The 20,742-nt window shown below is 40.5% G+C and overlaps 1 protein-coding gene across 4 annotated transcripts in view; it reads left to right on the forward strand.

The window, feature by feature from the left end:
- The window catches only part of lpp (LIM domain containing preferred translocation partner in lipoma), a 232,146-nt gene that overhangs the window by 156,294 nt on the left and 55,110 nt on the right, over window positions 1-20,742 (forward strand). For all 4 annotated transcript variants that reach the window (XM_079431836.1, XM_079431834.1, XM_079431835.1 and 1 more), the window contains exon 7: window positions 4,709-4,790. In XM_079431836.1, the coding sequence (XP_079287962.1) occupies window positions 4,709-4,790 (82 nt within the window). The remainder of the gene's footprint in view (window positions 1-4,708; window positions 4,791-20,742) is intronic.

Genomic DNA, 20,742 nt, shown 5'->3' on the forward strand with positions numbered 1-20,742 from the left:
ACACCCGCTGACTGCAATGATAACGCTTGGAATAGCCAGGAGAATTTTAAATATAACTCCGATTGGATTCGTCTGAAAGAAGAAAATCATATACACCTAGGATTCCTCGAGGATGAGCACAGGCTCATTTTTTTTTTTGGGTGAACTAACCCTTTAAGCACATATTTAACCCCTGTCATGCATTATTGCAGTAAAGAATATATAATAATAATAATTATAATAACAATAATAAATACAAACAAACAAATAAATACAAATCTTTGTCTATAGAGTATGATAATTGTCAGAGAACGGCCAGGCTCTCATCATCTTGGAAGTCTGGCGAGGTGTTAAAGTGGGGTTCTTCCTGTTTCCCTCAATGTTTCCCGTACCTACCTCGACCTACTCGTCGGGAACCCGTTTCACTTCCCCTACAAGCTACCACTATCGAGAGTCCCGTGGATCAACGATCCGTGGATATCCCTTCTGAGTATTCTTCATACAGTGACGTTTCCTGGCCGAACATCGCCAACACGTTGCGGAGGTCCTCCAGCAACTACGTAAGTTCCAGTTGTATCTGAAAGCCGAAAAATGCCAATTTCATCAAACTACCGTTCATTTCCTGGGATACATCATCAGTCATGGTGGCATTCGCATGGACAAGGGGAAGGTGGAAGCCATCACCTCTTGGCCCCAACCAACTACAATCAAGGAACTACAGAGATTTTTAGGGTTTTCTAACTTTTATCGTCGCTTTATCAGTAACTACAGCACAATAACCAGTCCCCTCACTGACCTCCTGAAGGGAGGTAAAAAGTCTCTCCATTGGGACCATCATGCGACCAAAGCCTTCAACCGCCTTAAGGAGGCCTTTACGACCGCACCACTCCTAGTCCATCCCGAGCCAAATTTACCCTTCACAGTAGAGGTGGATGCCTCTACTACTGGAGTAGGTGCGGTCCTCTCACAGCAGCAGGGGACCCCTCCGAAACTCCATCCATGTGCCTTCTTTTCTAAAAAACTCGGCCCGGCGGAGAGGAATTACGACATCAGGAACCATGAGTTGCTAGCTATCAAATTAGCTTTGGAAGAATGGAGACACTGGTTGGAGGGAGCCAACCACCCCTTCCTAGTTTTAACGGATCACAAAAATCTAGAGTATTTGCGAGATGCCAAGAGGCTCAATCCTCGCCAAGCGCGTTGGGCGCTGTTCTTCACTAGATTTGATTTCAAAATTTCCTACCGTCCAGGTCCTCGTAACATCAAGGCTGATGCCCTGTCCCGGGTTCACTCACAAGAAGAGGTCTCAGATGAGCCCGAGGGGATTCTCCCTACCAACATTATTTCCAGCCCCATTGTGTGGACCTCTCCTCCAGTTGTCTCCGATACTCCTCCTGCCAATCCGCCGGGCTGTCCCCCTAATCGCCAGTATGTACCCCGGACTCAACGCACTCCTCTCATCCACTCCTCTCATACATCCCTTGGTACAGGCCACCCAGGGGCCAACACAACTCTCTCGCTGCTAAGCGATCGCTTCTGGTGGCCATACATGGCAAGGGATGTGAGAAGGTTCGTTCAGGGCTGCCCCGACTGCGCTATATCCAAGAGCTCACACCATCTCCCTGCTGGCAAACTGTTACCACTACCCATTCCAAATCGTCCATGGTCACACCTAGGAGTAGACTTCATTACTGACTTACCACTCTCTGATAAAAATACCTGCATTTTAGTCATCATTGATCGCTTCTCCAAATTCTGTAGACTCCTTCCTCTCCCAGGACTACCCACTGCCATACAAACTGCCGAGTTACTCTTCAACCACGTCTTCCGCTACTTTGGAATCCCGGAAGACATCGTCTCCGACAGAGGACCACAGTTCATATCACGGGTATGGAAAGCATTCTTCTCTCTCCTAGGTGTGACCGTCAGTTTAACCTCTGGATACCATCCTCAATCCAACGGGCAGACTGAACGCAAAATCCAGGAAATAGGGAGATTCCTGAGAACCTTCTGTCACGGTCGCCAGAACTCCTGGAGCCAGTTCCTAGGCTGGGCCGAGTACGCCCAAAACTCCCTTCGACAAGGATCCACTGGTCTCATTCCCTTCCAGTGCGTACTCGGTTACCAGCCTCCCCTGTTCCCATGGTCTGGGGAACCTTCTGACGTACCCTCTGTCGATCACTGGTTCCGGGAGAGCGAGGGAGTCTGGGACTCTGCTCACCACCATCTTCAGCAGGCAGTGCGCAGGCAAAAGATCTCCGCCGATGCTCGTCGCTTGACTCCACCTGATTACCATCCAGGACAAAAGGTTTGGCTCTCCACACGGGACGTCAGGCTGCGCCTGCCTTGCCGCAAGCTTAGTCCCAGATTCGTTGGCCCCTTTACCATTCTGGAACAGGTCAATCTGGTAACCTTCAAACTGCAACTACCTGCACAATACAAGATCCACCCCACATTCCATGTCTCACTCCTCAAACCATATTTTCCTTCTGTCTCCCCAGAGCCTGGTCCGGTCGAGGAACCCCCTCTCCCTCTCATCATTGACGACGGTGCCATCTATAAAGTCCAGGAGATTTTGGATTCCCGGCGTCATGGTGGACAACTAGAATATCTAGTCGACTGGGAGGGGTACGGCCCCGAGGAACGCGCATGGGTTCCCAGGGATGATATACTTGACCCGGCTCTGTTAGGTGAATTTCACTCCAACCATCCTGATCGCCCTGCTCCTCGAGGACGAGGTAGACCACCACGACGCCGGGGTCGGCCCTCAGGAGCGGGCCGTGGAGAGGGGGGTACTGTCAGAGAACGGCCAGGCTCTCCTCCCAACCAATTGCCACGATCCACTTCACCAGAGTTCTAATCACCCGCACTTGCACCTCATCAGCTAACAATCACCACACTCTTAAAAGCACTCTCCTCAATCACAACAGTGTCCGATCTTGTTGTAAACCACAAGGACCGACGCTCTCAAGACTCACAGCTGAGTATACTACCTGACGATACTTACCTGTTGAAACTTACCTCTTGTTCTGCTCCTCTTCATCTTCCTCATCCTCAGATCCTGACGCCAGACGACGGACACTGTTGTGGTTGCAGATCACTGGACACGCATCACGGTACACTGAGCACTCCCTTGCACGCTGGAGGTTCCCGCTACCCACATACCTATCAAGAAGACATAGACTGAGTTAATCCCTGCTCCCGGGTCTCCTGTATCCCATTGACATTAACTCACCTATCAAGAAGACGAACCCCGCAGTTCTTCGGATTCGAATCTTCCCTAATAAACACTTTTGTTATTCTACTAACCTGCTGTGTCTGACCAGTTCATTACAATAATAATGTAGATTATATTTTTTCCCATCAGTGTTATGGGTTTTAAATAAATAAAATTGAATTGCATTAACAAGCATTAAATTCGTTAAAAGTGGCAGTAAAGACATTGACGTTATTACAAAAGATTAAAATAAAATGCTTCAAATTTCAAATAAATGTTGCCCTTTTGAGCTTTCTATTCATAAATAAATAAAAAAATAAATAAAGCATAAATAATTGAGCACCAAATCAACATATTACTTTTACATATTACTGACGTAATAGCTGCTGAAAAATATAATTGGGGTGACGTGGTCATATTTCTTTGCCCCAGTCAGCAGCCTTGTAGCTGCATTTTGTACCAACTGGAGACGTGAAAGCGATGACTGAGGAAGACCTGAGTACAGAGAATTACAGTAATCTAAACGTGAGGTAATAAAAGCATGAAGAACCTTCTCCAAATCTTGAAAAGACAAAAATAGTTTAAGTTTGGAAATTACCCTTAATTGATAAAAAATGTTCCTAACGACCGAATTAATTTGTTTGGATAAACATAATTCTGAGTCTATAATAACACCCAGGTTTCTAACCTGTGAGGAAATGGTTGCCCAACTCCTCAATGATATTCATTCTCGTTTTTTTGGGGACCAAAAACAATAATTTCTGTTTTGTTCTTCGATAACCATTTTTTAATATCTGAGATACATTCCAGCAATGGTTGAATGGACTCACCAACTTTTAGTGGGAGGTACAACTGTGTATCATCAGCATACAGATGAAAAGAAACATTGTGTTTCCTGATAATATCCCCCAGAGGGCGCATGTATAAGTTAAAAAAGTGGTCCCAAAATAGAGCCCTGAGGTACTCCACTAATAATTGGGGCAGATGATGAGGAAAACTTGCCTAGCTCTACAGAAAAAGACCTGTCTTTGAGATAAGAGTTGAACCATTGTAAAGCTGTACCCCTGATACGATCAGATGTTCTAACCGCTCAATACGAACATTATGATCCATGGTATCAAAGGCAGCTGTAAGATCAAGTAGAATCAGTACCACATTTTTACCAGCATCTACTGCAACCAAAATATCATTGAACACTTTAAGCAAAGCAGACTCCTTTACCTTCTGAAACCTCAGCAACAGTCTTGATGTCTGAGTTATTTGATAGACTGATGATCTCGTTAGGCTGATGATCCATCTAATTAAGAGATGCTTGTGCACATCCATGAAAATATGTTGCATCAACTCATCATTAAATTAGCCTGGTGTTATCTTGTTATGGTAAACAACACCGTGTTTTATAGAACGTTTGTGAGATTTGTGCTCCTCTGCATTTTGCATACAAGCTAATTAATGTGTGATTGAGAGTGTACATTATGTATAACCCTGGTGTGTATCTTTGCTCTGGTTTAGGGTCGTCCTGAGGAGGAACTGGACCGTCTGACAAAGAAGATGCTGTATGACATGGACAATCCCCCCTCTGAGGAATATTTTGGTATGTGACCAGTTTACCTCACACAAACCTGCCTTCATACAGCCATTATAAAATAACCATTTGCATAAAAGCAATGGCAAAACTGGCCAACATAAGTGTCCAAATACTTTTTAGGGTCATTATTAATGGTTCCCATGCATCCTCTATTTCCGGGACATGTCCTGGCCGGGATTTCTAAACTTACCTAAAATGTCCTGGTTTTGGCTTTGTTTTCTTATTGACATGCTCTCTGCAATCATTATATGTATCATACATTATATGTATGACTATTTGCATTGCTTTGACCGTTCTCTGTAGATCCCACCTTCTTACATGCCATGATTGGTTAATTATGTTTGAATGCACGCTATTGGTCAAACAGTTTATTCAGTTGCTACCTTCAGCTAGTATGAAAACAATAGGAAAACAAAGCCAAAACCAGGACATTTTAGGCAAAAATGAAAGAAATCCTGGCCAGGACATGTCTGGGAACACATGTTCACCCTATGTAAGTAGTACATTTTTGTGCTTGTGTGTGTGGCATACATAACATTTCCATCATGATTGAAAAGGATGTGGCAATGATGCCATTTTATCTATATATTGACCTGTGTTCTTTACATAAGGACACAAGCAAACATTATTTCCTGTCTTTTTGTTTTTGGGAAGCAGCTGTAGGCCATGGTTGCCTAATCCTATTCCTGGAGAACTACCCTCCTGCAGAGTTCAGTTCCAAGTCTGCTCCAACACACCTGTGTGTAATTATCAAGTGTTCTTGAAGATCTTAATTAGCTGGTTCAGGTGGGTTTGATTAGGGTTGGAGCAGAAAGTCAGATCTCCTGGAATAGGACTGGGAACACCAGGTTTTGTTTTGCAGAAGTGCGATTAAGCCTAAAGTATGTGTTGGAGTGTGTGAGTGTTTTGCTATATTCACATACATCCCTCCACCCCCAGCAGTCTGAGCTTCCCTCTTTTTACCGTAAGTGTCAGAAGACATTCCCGGCACTTATTACCATCAGCTCTTACTGTCAGCTTCTGTTTTCACTCTTTAGATGGGAAACAAAGCTCTCTGCTTTACATATCTACAGTACTTCCTCCACTGTCTGAGAAATCGGATTTAGATAACTAGATTTTTGAACTTGGAACTGAACAACTAGTACTAGTTGTAGTAGTAGTAAAATGAAAAACAAATGTGTATATATACACTTCAAAAGTTTTAGACGGGTAAGAGTTTTTCATTTTTTAAAAGTTTTTAAAGGAGTCTCTTCTGCTCACTAAGGCTGCATTTATTTGATCAAAAAACAGCAAAAACAGTAATATTGTGAAATATTTTTGCAATTTAAAATAACTGTTTACTATTTGAATATATTTTAAAATGCAATTTATTCCGTTTCACATGATCCTTCAGAAATTTTTCTAATATGCTGATTTGCACAAGAAACATTTATTATTATTGTTATTGTTTAAAACAACTATGTACAACTTTTTTTCAGGTTTCTTTGATGAATAGAAAGTTCAAAATAATGAATTAATAAATAAATAAATATAATTTTTGAATGGTAGTGTCTTACAAAACTTTCTGTTTCAGATAAATGCTTTCCATTTGAACTATAGTTAGTGTAACTTTCTAGGTATATGCATGAATCTAAAATATATATATTTAATTTAACATAAAAATGTTTTAGAATATAATAAAATACAAATAAACTCTCTCTAGTGATATTTTTTTTAAAGATGAATTAAAAAGCCTCCAAAACTAGCTTTCTCTATTCTTTTTCTATTCTATCTGTTTTATTTTTATTTTTAACAATTATTTTTTAAAAATCCTTGCTTTGTGTACTGCATTAAGCTAACTGAGACTTGTCATAGCACTTGCATATCATTGCTCTTTTGTTGATTTTGATTGCTTCCATTCTCCTCATTTATAAGTTGCATTGGATAAAAGCGTCTGCTAAATGACTAAATGTAAATGTAATATTATATAAATATGATTATATCATATTTCCTCTTTGATATGAAAGACCTTAACCTCACAATCCTATATTTCCAGGTATGACAACAAAAGCTGTTACAGGTTTTTACTCTATATTGACATGCACTTTCATGCTGAAGTGTTTAGTCCGCCTGTATGTAGAAAAACTGGTTTGCATGAAGCAAGGTGTAAGGGTTAAACGAAATAAGAGAGAGGGTGAGTTGAGCTGATGTGTCCTGCTTTCATCAGGGCATGTGTCAGCAGCGAGTGGCCCGGAGTAAACGCGTGGCACGAGTGCACATTGCACAGTCACACGCACACACACACACACACACACACACACACATATATGCACAGTGTTTGCAAACTGCCTTAATGGCTAGAGGGAGGTTGAAAGCAGGCTAGTGAGCCTGTAAATGGGTCTGTGTGAACCCAGGTCACCCAGGCATACCAAGTCACTGAGAATGTCACACACAGGCAGCATCTAACCAAGAGCACAGCACTCATGGATTTAAGAGAGGGGCTAAAAGAGGAAGAAAGCCAGGGGTGTGATGAGGTTAAAGAAAGTAGGAGAGAGGAAGCAGCAGTATTGTAAGTGAAGGTCAAAGTCCCTATGCAATTTTGGCTTTTAGTTTATGTCCGTTAGCTTAGTGGCAATCTGTATTATAGTGTACTACTAAAAGATGAGCAGATATACAGATTTAAAAGCTCTACTGGAGAATAGCACTTTCCATAGGGCACTTTCTATTGTATATACTTTTTGTGAAGCATTAGAAACAAACACAAATCTCAAATGCTAAACTATTTTTAATAGTTTAACTACATGTCTACTAACTCTCAGTAGGTTAGGTTTAGGGTTAGTGGAGTAAGTTGACAGATACTTGCAAAGTTTCTTATAGTCAGTATGTTGTATGTTGTGGACCCATCAAAATAAAGTGTTAGAAGATATTAAGCAGACCGTCTACTAATACTCTAACGACTGCTAGTTGACATGTAGTTGCAAAGTTACTTACTGTTAGTAGAATGTCTAAAGTGGACTATCAAAATAAAGTGTTACCGGAACTTCTTTACTGTAGCATTTTCATATATTTTCACAATTAAATTTCTTTTAGAGTGTTTACATTTTTTTTTTTTTTTTTTTGACTGGAAAATATTTATTTTGTTATTGTAAAGGGATAAATCACCCAAAAATGAAAATTGACATTAATTACTCACCCTTATGTCGTTCCAAACCCGTAAGACCTCCATTCATCTTCGTAACACAAATAAACAATGTAAATAACGTATGCTGTTCTATGTCAGCTGCACCATGCAGGTGTTGTTTTCGTTCAGATCACAGCGTAAACAACATAGACAACGTATCTGCGTGGCGCAGCTGACACAGAACAGCATACGTTGTTAACGTTCAGTAGATACTCTCCAAAAATGGCGCCAGGGTGATGCGGAGGAGACGAATTGTTAAATAAAGTAGTTATTTTTGTTATCTTTCACACAAAAAGTAATCTCGTAGCTTCATAAAATTATGGTTGAACTATTGATGTCACATGGATTATTTTTTCGATGTCCTTGCTACGTTTCTGTACCTTGACCATGGTAGTACCCTTGCTGTCTATGCAGGGTCAAAGAGCTCTCAGAATTCATCAAAAATATCTTAATTTTGTTCTGAAAATGAACGGAGGTCTTACATGTTTGGAACAACATGAGGGTGAGTAATTAATGACAGAATTTTCAATCTCCTTTCACTAAACACTGAAAAAAGGGGAAAAAAAAGAATTCATACACTTGTTTTTTTTGGCCAATTAAATGTTCTCTAGAATATCTGTTCATAATGCCACTGACGAGCAATAGAAAGTAGCAAATTTTGGTTTTGCCAAACTGTAATATAAACTTTAAAAGCAGCCATTTGATTTGAGCTAGCTCAATGTTCTGTTTCAAAAGGAATATTTAGAAAAAATATAAAGAAAATAGTTTTTATGGAGTCGACAATGACAAAACAAGACACACATAAAGCATCAGCACACATTTTAGACCAAGACCGCTTCCTTTCTTACCTCTTCCATTGCTGCCTTTCTTCCCTACACATCTCCTTCCCCTAAGATTTCTCTTATGATCCTGCAGGATGTCATCCAGAACTCCTCTGAAGATCTGCGCTGTAAGACGAGGAACCCTATGAGTATAAGAAACTCTGTAATTGCTACCCATCTGATTGCTTGTTCAAGGCCTCCTTCCTTTTAAAAGGGCAGGATAGGGGATAGAGCGGGTGTTGTGAGTGACTGCTGAAGTGGAACCCCAAGGCTAATAATTAACTAAATTAATCAGAGTCAATGCCATGATCTCTCCCGGCTGGACGCTTGGCGCTCCCTCAATTGAGGATATTGTAGTTTGTACTGCTGGGACAGAGGACTCGGGGTCTCCAGAGACAGACACGATTCAGTTTTCTTCTGTTTCTCATTTTGAATACAACATGCCTTAAGTCTGAGGCGAGACACATTGGTGTAATTATTAGCAGATATTGGTTACATGGTAATTCAGTTGTACACTGTGCTAGAACATAATCTGTTAAAAGACAAGGAACACATAATAGTTTTCACAGTTGGCTGCATTCATCACAGTTCAAGCCAACGCACACAGCACTTCCTCCCTCCATTACGAGGTATTTTCATTTCTAAAGAGCACAAGCGGGACACAGAACTGAATAATGCAGACTTTGAGGCACACTGTATGTGTCGTGCGAGTGAATCGCTACCAAAACTATCTCTGAAGTTTCTGATTAATTGATATTTCTATCTCAATATACTTGGTGAGAGATGCTGTTCTTTTCTGTGCTCTGAGAGATTGCGTTTGTGCAACTGATTAGGGAACTCTCAGAAGAGTTTAGATGAGGAGCGATTCCTTAGCTCCACAGTTTGGCTCTTCAAAAACTTCTCGGGTGCAAACATGCGTCAGATCAATTTTCAAAGATTTCGAAAAATCTGATTAAAGATTTCGAAAGGTAAATGACTCAACGGTCAACCGGAACTTTTTTCTTTGTGCTGTGGTTATGAGTTGGGAATAGCAGCATTTTTCTAAAGTCAGCTGGAGATGCTCTCATAATTTATGAGACATCTTGCCATGAAAACTTGATGAAGAATCTTGGAAAAGTTTGAGATTTTTTGAACACATAGTAGAGGGCCGAGATCCCAGACGTTGGACTGTAGTAAATGGGTCAAGTGTCATTCAGCTTTGTGTTTCAAACACAACACTATCAACTCTTCTGTAAAAGGCTACAATGTCCTGGAGTGTATTACTAGAGCTTTCTATCAGAGAGCGTTGTGCATTGTCCTAGATACTCTGGTTGAACATTTACATATTACTCACTTGCCCTTAGCGAAGTCTCAGGAGTATGCTTTAAAATTCACCTCCACGTTTGTGTGTGAAAATGTGGGATTTGTGTCATTTTAAAGTGCTGTAACCCTAAAACGGGTCAAGAACTGCACTGCCTCTGACCCGCCGGTAAGGTTTCGGTGTGCAGGCCAACATGACAATTTCCACAAAAGCACTAATACTCCATCCATTAAAGTCGCATACTGTATAAAGTTGCTGTATGCCATCAGCTTCAGATTCATTCTTTTCATTGTCTACTTTTATAGTGGCACTTAAATTTATGTAACATCTTAGGAAGGCCCTCTTTGTTTGTGAAAACATTAGTTCACTAATAAATATCTTATACACAATACAAACACATATGCACTTATACATAGTGTATACATAGTTTTGTATTTATTGTTTTAACGCCAGATGCACTAAAGGAATTATGCAAATCAAGCACATGTCAATGTTCTGACAAAGTCAGTGCTGAATGCAATTTCCTCAGTACTACAGTAGAGAATTTAGCACCTAGTTAAAGTTAATTATGGGTAATTACTGAATAAAACGGAATTAACACAAAATAAAACATTGAAAAGGGTTCTGGTCATTTTATGATTTTATCCAATTCTCCCAGTTGTTGGACCCAATTAAATATATATCATATACTTTTAATTATATATTTTACATTAATAACATATTTACATATTTTGAATGTTTTATTGTTTTACGTTTGTCAAAGCATTACTAACAACAGACATAGTTTCACAAAATGTTTCATGTTTTATTGGCATTTGGAAAGTTGTAATACACTTTTCCACAATGGACTGCAAGAATATTTTTGTTGAACTATAAGAAGCAACAGCCTACTGGCCTGCATGCTTTGTTTACAAGCTGCCAGTGGGTTCCCGCGGTGATTCTGGGGAAATAAAGCTTGTGTTTAGCTTTGAATCAAAAGAAAAAGATCCAGACCTTACCTGCCTTGGGCAATGTGAAGTCTCTGGTTAATAAAATAGACAAGCAACTGACCAGAAGTGAACGAGAATACAAACACTGAAACTTGGCTGAGAGCTGGTGCTCCCGACTTCATGGTTGAACCGGTTGGGTTTTTCCTTGTTCATGAGTAAGAGCAAGTAAAGTCATTTGTTTTTTATAAATAAATAGAACAGCCATGACATCATGACTATTGTGGGTAAATCAAAAGTTTTTCCCGATAGAGAGGACCTGGAAAGCACTGCTGAAAAAACAACTTTGAGAATTTTTATTTTTTTTAAATCTACAGGGATGATCTGAAATTTAAGCACAACAGTGGTGTGGTATAGAATGAGAAACACCACAGGATACAAATAGACTGCTAGAACCTGGTAGTTCAGGTAAAACTTGGAACAGATGAATCTGCAGTTCAGTGGATTTGATTGTTTGATTGTGCAATCCTGATCCCCAAGAAGTATATATTATACATAATCCTTCACTATCTAGATTTGACTATACTGCATGTAGAATATATTTGCTACATATAAATGCCTGAAATAACCCTTTTTTATTGTAAAGGCAGTGCAATTAGATTGCAAAACTAATATAAAAATCTGCAATGATCAAAAATGTTTGTGGTCAGATGAGACTCATAATGAGATTATAGTGTCCCTAGTTTAAATCCTGGGTGATTTAGAAGACCTCTCTTCCTTTTATGTTTGGCTTCTAGCAGTTGAGAGGCTCATGAGCAGACAGATAGCAGCAGAAGGGACTTGGATCACGTAACTACTGCAGATGAGTCAAAACTTAGACTGTATATTGCCCTTAATGAGCTGGCGTGACCATGTCAGAACAGTTACCTTCCTTTTGATATCTGTATACTTGTATGGGACAGTATGTATGTATATATATATATATATATATATATATATATATATATATATATTAGGAAGTCAGCTGACTTGGAAAGTCCCAGTGCTTCCTATGGCCACTCTGTTCCTGCCCACCATCAGCTGTAATCATGTCAACAGGGAAGGGCTCTGGCCTCTTACCCCCCCCCTCTCCACTAACTATTAACTTTCTTGAGAACTCGTTTACTTATCTTTGAACTGCTAATTTTCAGTAGTCTTTTCTTAAAGGATATGTTTATAAGGGTAATTTTTGTAAATTCAACTATTTTCTCTTGTGGACTATTTGTAAACATTTTATGTGAAATATCTTATTCTGGTCAGTACTAAATAAACAATAACATTTTGTATGATCCCTCTTATTTTGGTAAAATAATTAACATTTTGCAAGGTGTATGTAAACTTTTGACTTCAATTGTATAAATATGCTCCCCCCCACACACACACAATTATATTATATAAAAATATATTTTTAATATATATAGATATATCAATGGAAAGGCTTCAAAATACTTCATAAATAATAAAGTTAATTTTATAATTTCATTATACTAAAAAAAATGCCCAGGACATTTTTGAAAAATTCATATCCATGGAAGAAAAAGTTGGGATTGGAACAGCGTAAGGGTGAGTAAATCATGACAACATTTTCATTTTTAGGTAAACTTTCCTTTAAATAATTAAATTGGGTTCTGAATATGTAGTTAGAGCCTTGTCTGGATCCTGCTGTTTCCTTCCAGACACACATGAGCATTGGCTGCTTTTTTTATTCTCGTATGCTGTGTTTAAGTTTCAGTTCTTCAAGACCAAGGACACGCTGCTTTCTAGTCTTACATCAGAGTGTGGCGTGCCACTTAAATCTGTCTCTCCTCTCTCACTTTCTCTTTTTTCTTTTCCCCAACACCCATTCTCTTTCCTCTCCCGGCTCACACTTCAGATGGTCAGTGAGGGCCTGTTTCCCGCAATAGTTCATGTGAGGTGATATCATCTAACACGAACCTTCATTGTCGGAGAGTGCGGATCGGCGATTGTGGTTCGTTGAGACAGCTCCACTGAGGCTTGCAAGATTGTCTGTGTTGCAGGCCTAGTTTAAAGAGCTGGAGGGCTTACAATGAATCATGTTGCTAGATTTCATTCGTGGGTGAGCGTTTGACCCCAAGAAAGAAAGTTTTGTGCCACACAAACATGCAATCACACACCTCCACGCTCCAGCCCTCTTCTTTATCTCTCTTTCTCTCGTTTTTTCTGTTCGCCCTATTTACACCCTGGCACCTGTCCATGTCACAGTTCCCACCTATTTCCAGGATATGTAACCCATACGCTTCCCCCGCACCCTCTCTCTCATCTGCATGCTGCCCTGCAGGCTTGACACACTGAGAGGTAATGCATTGTGGCATGTAACTCCCCCCTTTCCCTCTACTCTGGAGTCACATCCCATTCTGCCTCATCATTATTTGTTGACATGGGAATGAGATTACAGGGGTTATGGGTAAGGGGCATTGAGAGGTTGAAGTACATTGATGCCACTCATTCTTTTTGTCATTTGAAGTAAAACCAGAATCAAACAGCTGGGTACAAAGCATTTGGAATGAACACACAAAGAAATGACAGAAAGAGAAAATATGGAAAACCAAGGTGTAAACCTGAAACTTTTAGTGCAGCCATATTATTGAGTTCTGACTATATACCCCATTTGTGACCCTGGACCACAAAACCAGTCTTAAGTCGCTGGGGAATATTAGCAATAGCCAAAAACACATTGTATGGATCAAAATTATTGATTTTTCTTTTATGCCAAAAATAATTAGGACATTAAGTAAGGATCATGTTCCATGACGATATTTTGTGAATTTCCTACTGTAACTATTTCAAAACTTAATTTTTGATTAGTAATATGCATTGCTAAAAACTTCATTTGGACAACTTTAAAGGCGATTTTCTCAATATTTCGATTTTTTTGCACCCTCAGATTCCAGATGTTCAAATAGTTGTAACTCGGCCAAATATTGTCCTATCATAACAAACCATACATCAATGGAAAGCTTATTTATTCAGCTTGATCAAAAACATTATAAATAATAAATAATGAATAAATCAAAACATTCAAAAAAAATAAAAAAAATGGACCCTTGTGACTGGTTTTGTGGTCCAGGGTCACATTTAATGCTTATATAATATGTATTGATCCACTCCAAATGTTGACTAGTGTATGTATGTATGTATATATATAATATGAAGAGTTCAGATGCAAGTGCCATCTGAATTTTTCTTCTAAAATGTGAATTTTTCTCACGCTCCTATATTAATGTTCAGTTATTTCACTTGAATTGCAAAGAAAAGGACCTATACATTGCCATTTAAGTGAAATTACTGAACCTAAACATGAGCGTGAGAAAAATGCTAATTTTAGTTGAAAATTTCAGGCGGCACTTGCATCTGAACTCTTTATATATATATAAAGGATACAAAATGGATACAAAATGGCGCCGCTGATGGCAGCTATTGTGCGTTGCTCCTCAGTGTTTGTATTGTTTTTGTTTGTTTTTCCTGTTTTTTGTTTTTCAAATAAGATCAGCTTTACCAGGGATGATCTGCTGAACATTCGGCAGAACACACCACAAAATCTTCTACCGGTTTTTGATTTTTCGGACGTTTTGCTGGACATTGTAGTTGGCGGAGCCATAGCTCTGGTCAAACGCTACAGGAGGCGCAGGCGGGGAAAGCGAGCCGGCGCGCTCGTGAAACTTCGTCAGCGCGGATTTCGAACAGCGTTACCTAGCATCCATCTGGCGAATCTCCGCTCTCTACCCAACAAAACGGACGAACTCCTTCTGCTCTCCCGGACAAACAAGGACTTTTCTAACTCTGCTGCTCTATGTTTCACGGAAACCTGGTTGAATGGCGACATACCGGACAGCGCGATCCATCTGCCTAATTACCAGCTGATAAGAGCAGATCGGGACACAGAATCAACGGGGAAATCGCGCGGCGGCGGGACATGCTTTTACATCAATGAGAGGTGGTGTACAGATGTAACTGTGTTAAAGAAGATGTGCTGTTCAGATCTAGAAACGCTCTTCATTAACTGCAAGCCGTTCTATTCGCCGCGGGAGTTCTGCTCGTTCATTCTCGTGAGTGTTTACATTCCACCGCAAGCGCACGTGAGCACAGCTCTACAGAAACTCGCTGATCTGATCACAGAGAGTGAACAACAACACCCGGACTCTGTTTTAATCATTCTCGGGGACTTTAATAAAGCAAATATCTCCCGTGAACTGCCAAAATACAGACAGCATGTTACATGTCCCACCAGAGACAGTAATATATTGGATCACTGTTACACAACAATAAAGGACGCATATCACTCGGTTCCACGAGCAGCTTTAGGACTCTCTGATCACTGTTTGGTTCATCTTATTCCATCCTACAGGCAGAAACTTAAGTCTGCGAAGCCTGTATTAAGATCTGTTAAAAGATGGACTAACGAAACAGAGCGGGATTTACAAGCCTGTTTCGACCTGACTGATTGGAATGTTTTTGAAGCTGCGGCAAATGACCTGGACGAGCTCACAGAGACTGTAACATCTTATATCAGTTTCTGTGAGGACATGTGCATTCCTACCAGGACTCATCTATTCTACAACAATGACAAACCATAGTTCACTGCCAAACTCAGACAGCTCCGTCAGGCCAAAGAAGATGCTCACAGAAAGGGGGATAAAGTCTTGTACAAACAGGCCAAATACACACTGGAAAAGGAGATCAGAGTGGCAAAGAGGAATTATTCTGACAAGCTCAGGAACAAATTCTCTTCCAGCGATCCGGCTTCAGTGTGGCTAGGATTAAAGGACATCACCAGCTACAAAACACCACCCCCCAGCACTCTGGAGAATCAACACCTGGCAGACGACTTAAACGAGTTCTTTTGTCGTTTTGAACGATCACCCCACACCCGCCCAGAACACCCCTCCACACAACCATTCACACCTCCAGCAACCCCTCTCTCCCCCACACCTACAATTCAAATCAGCGAAGACGATGTGTGCCAGGTCTTCAGGAAGAACAAAAGAAGGAAAGCACCTGGTCCAGATGGTGTGTCACCAGCCTGCCTAAAAATCTGTGCTGAGCAGCTGGCCCCCATCTTCACACAGATCTTCAATAGATCACTGGAGCTGTGTGAAGTCCCCTCATGCTTCAAACGCTCCACCATCATCCCCGTCCCAAAGAAACACAAAATTACTGGACTTAATGACTACAGACCTGTGGCACTAACGTCTGTAGCCATGAAATCATTCGAAAGACTGGTTCTGGCTCATCTGAAGGACATCACTGGACCCTTACTGGACCCCCTGCAGTTTGCCTACAGAGCAAACAGGTCTGTGGATGATGCAGTCAACATGGGACTGCACTTCATCCTGCAGCATCTGGACAGACCAGGGACTTATGTGAGGATCCTGTTTGTGGACTTCAGCTCTGCTTTTAACACCATTATCCCGGAAACCCTTCAAAATAAACTAACTCAGCTCTCCGTCCCCATCTCCGTCTGCCAGTGGATCAACAGCTTCCTGACAGACAGACAGACAGCAGTTAGTAAAGCTTGGCAAATTCACATCCAGCACTCGAACCATCAGCACTGGAGCTCCTCAGGGCTGCGTACTCTCCCCACTGCTCTTCTCCCTCTACACCAACGACTGCACATCTAAAGACCCCTCTGTCAAGCTCCTGAAGTTCGCAGACGACACCACACTGATCGGCCTCATCCAGGACGGTGACGAGTCTGCTTACAGACAGGAGGTTAAGGAGCTGGCTGTCTGGTGCAGTCTCAACAACCTGGAGCTTAACACACTCAAAACGGTGGAGATGATCGTGGACTTCAGGAGAAACCCCCCTGCTCTCCCCCCACTCACCATCATGAACAGCACTGTGACTGCAGTGGAGTCATTCAGATTCCTGGGCACCACCATCTCTCAGGACCTGAAGTGGGATATTCACATTGACTCCATTGTCAGGAAGGCCCAGCAGAGGTTGTACTTTCTTCGCCAGCTGAGGAAGTTCAACCTGCCACAGGACTTACTGAAACAGTTCTACTCTGCCATCATTGAATCCATCCTCTGCACCTCAATAACTGTCTGGTTCAGCTCAGCTACCAAATCTGACCTCAGAAGACTACGGAGGGTAGTCCGGACTGCTGAGCGAATCATTGGTACAACCCTCCCCACTCTCCAAGAACTGTACTTATCCAGAGTGAGCAAAAAGGCTGGTAAAATCACTCTGGACCCCTCACATCCAGCACACAACCTCTTTGAACTTTTACCATCTGGTCGACGCTACAGAGCTCTGAGCACCAGAACGACCAGACACAGGAACAGTTTCTTCCCTCAGTCAATACATCTCATGAACACTCAATAAATAAACGTAGAACACACAACTAATACATTATCCATTCACCACACTCACTTATTTTATTTTCTCATTTCTAATTTGCACATACTTGACCTGTACATACATAGTCGCCTATATTATATATAATATATTGTGTATTTTTTTTTTTTTTTTGCTGCTTTGTACATTGGTCATTGGCTATTTCCTGTTATTTTGTTTCATTACCTGTGTCCTGTCCTGTTACTGTCCTTCTGTTGCACTGTGGAGCTTCTGTCACTATAACAAATTCCTTGTATGTGTAAACATACTTGGCCAATAAAGCTCATTCTGATTCTGATTCTGATTCTGATATATATATATATATATATATATATATATATATATATATATATATAAAACAAATGAATATATAGAAGTATATAGATTTTTTTATTTTTTTAAACGTATGTATTTATTTATTTCTGAAATGATCATAATAATAAACGAAATTGTCAAACTACTTAATATGGTAAATATACAAATTATTTTGTAAAAGGTTTATGCAAGTCACTGTACATGTGAATTTTACTTCATTTTTGTATAAATTAATATATAGCCTATGAAAACATGAGTATTACAAGCATCCTTGACCTCAATAATATTTGTTTGCAACTCTAATAAATAAACATTTGGCATGATTTTTACCTTTTTTTTAATTCTCTGCTCACAGAGCCTGTCACAACAGATTTATTTTTCTCCTCAGCTTTTTGTGTGGCAAAGTGTGTGTTTGGTAACATTGCTCTGTAATAAATTTGTGAATTAGAGCAGCATAATTTGCTGGATCGGAATTTGCTTTTGAAACAGATGTTTTTTATATCATCTCATTTTTTCACTCCAGTTGCAGGAATGTGTTGTTTGCTATTGTTCCTAAAAAACAAGATGAATTCCATCTGTGGGAATCTGTGTTGCATTATTGCTACTATTTCTGTCTAATAACGCTATGTTGTTTACACCACAAAATATTCTTTCTGAAGCAACAAAGTTCTTGCGAGCCCAGAATACGTGTTGTGGATCTGTTGTGTTTATTTGTTTACATGCGCGCGTTGTCACGATGCGCTTTGTCTTCCAGTACTGAGAAGGCTGCATTTCCTCCTTCAAGAATTGCACCTTCTTTTCTCAGCGAGTCAGGAAAGTTTGGCCTTCCACAAAAAAGTTCTTTGCTTTCCCTCTTTACACGCATGATCTTTGATTTCCGGCGATGTAAGATCAAAATTGCTGCTCGCGCTCGCGCCGCCTTTCATGCACCTCTCTTGCATCGCAGCGTGAAAAAACAAAGATCGGCGAGACGGAGATGTGCAGGAAATCTTAGATGTGCAGGAAATCTTAGCAGGCCTGCCACTCAAAACATCCACCATCGCCAAACAACGGCATCTGCCTGCCACCACAAATACATTAGAAATCAATTATTTATGGAATGCAGTCAAGAACTCTTTAATCTTCTCCTTTTATCCAATTAAAATGCCTAACCGCTTTAAGCCTTTCACGAGGCTTGTGAGCAACACACTCAGCCTCTTTCTTCTTCCTTCATTCCATCCTTATTTCTTCTTTCCTCATTTTTTTTTTTTCGGTGTTGCATGTAAGAAAGAATGTAGGCTTCATAGGGACAGTGAGGACAGAAGAGAAAGTGCATAAAGTGTAAATGAACTCTTCCACTCCTACCCCTTCTGGGTTACAAAGGAACTATTTGAAGTTTTAATATGAAGACTCGCCTTCCATTCCCAGAGCAGGGGCCACAGGGGAAAGTGAAGGCTCTTTCATGAGCTCTTTCTGCCCAGTATTAAAGGGGAGATTCAAAAGCAGTTGAGCGGGACAGAGATGTACAAATGCCGCTTTCGTTATGCAGGAATCTGGTTGCGGCCTTTTATCGCAAATATGTTAACGTCCTACACCAGAATCACTAATGTTTGGCAGTTCTTCGTTTGTTTTAATCCGTTTTAATCACATAATTCAAAATGGATTGCCCTTAAGCATTACCCATATCTTTGCAAAATAACAAGTAATCAAATACTGTACCTGCGATCTTTATATTACAACTAATTCAAATCTGAATTAGAGTTTTGTGGCCTTTATTTTTTAGGTCATTTAAATGCTTCTGTGTTTTAGAAGATTTAAACAAATTCATCTTGATCTTTTACTCTATGGATTTGTGTCTGGTCCTTTCCCCTAAATATCTGCATCTCAATCTGTGTTGCATCTGGGAAGTCGTGGCCTAATGGTTAGAGAGTCGAACTTGTAATCCAAAGGTTGCGGGTTCGAGTCTCGGGCCGACAGGGATTGTAGGTGGAGGGAGTGAATGTCCAGCGCTCTCTCCACCCTCAATACCACGACTGAGGTGCCCTTGAGCAAGGCACCGAACCCCCAACTGCTCCCCGGGCACCGCAGCATAAATGACTGTCCACTGCTCCGGGTGTGTGTTCACGGTGTGTGTGTGTGTTCACTGCTGTGTGTGTGCACGTTGGATGGGTTAAATGCAGAGCACGAATTCCGAGTATGGGTCACCATACTTGGAAGTATGTCACTTCACTGTCATCTAGCAAGTGTAATATAGTTCCAGGCTTTTCAGAAGAATGTTGGGGGTAAAAGGGACTTGTAGTTATAGAGTGGCTCATAGTAAAAAATTGTTGATTTATTAACTGAAAAATAAACTCTTTTCTATTATTCTCAGACTGACTGTGAGTCACCAGAAATGGTTGCGGCTACAAATGAGTCAAAGAACATTTAGGCCCCACATTTAGAGAGACAGCTGTGAACATGTGAGTCTCTGATCTCCTGCCTGCACCAATTAGGCTTCACATAATGTATATGTGTGGGACTTTTTTAGTGTCTGTAGAGATTTTTTTGCAGCTGCTGATGCTATGTGGGTCATCTTTCTGTATTCCCTACTGACTCTAATATTGAGAGAAACTTGCCTTTGGAAAGTAGACAACTGCTAAATAACAAACACAAAGTGTACCTACAGACAGGTGTTGCTGAATGATCTGTAATCATTTATACGCATATATATATATATATATATATATATATATATATATATATATATATATATATATATATATATATATATACATGTATGTGTGTGTGTGTGTGTGTGTGTGTATATATAAAGGCATTAGAGGATTTCTTTCTTCTCATATCCTGTGAGTCCACGGCATTCCCACTCCACTGAAAGGAAAGAGGATTTCCGAACGGTTTCCTGCACTCAGGCTTTGAGAGTGACCCGCGCTCATCCCTTGGCTGTATTTCCCACTCATGTTCTCTCTTCTCTTTTTCTGTGCTTGTCTCTCTCACACACTTGTTTGGCTCAGACGGGCCTGTGATCCAGAGCCGCTCTTGTTTCAGCCTATCTGAAGTGATT

The sequence above is a fragment of the Barbus barbus genome, assembly GCF_936440315.1.
Source record: "Barbus barbus genome assembly, chromosome: 13".
In the NCBI taxonomy this organism is placed as follows: domain Eukaryota; kingdom Metazoa; phylum Chordata; class Actinopteri; order Cypriniformes; family Cyprinidae; genus Barbus; species Barbus barbus.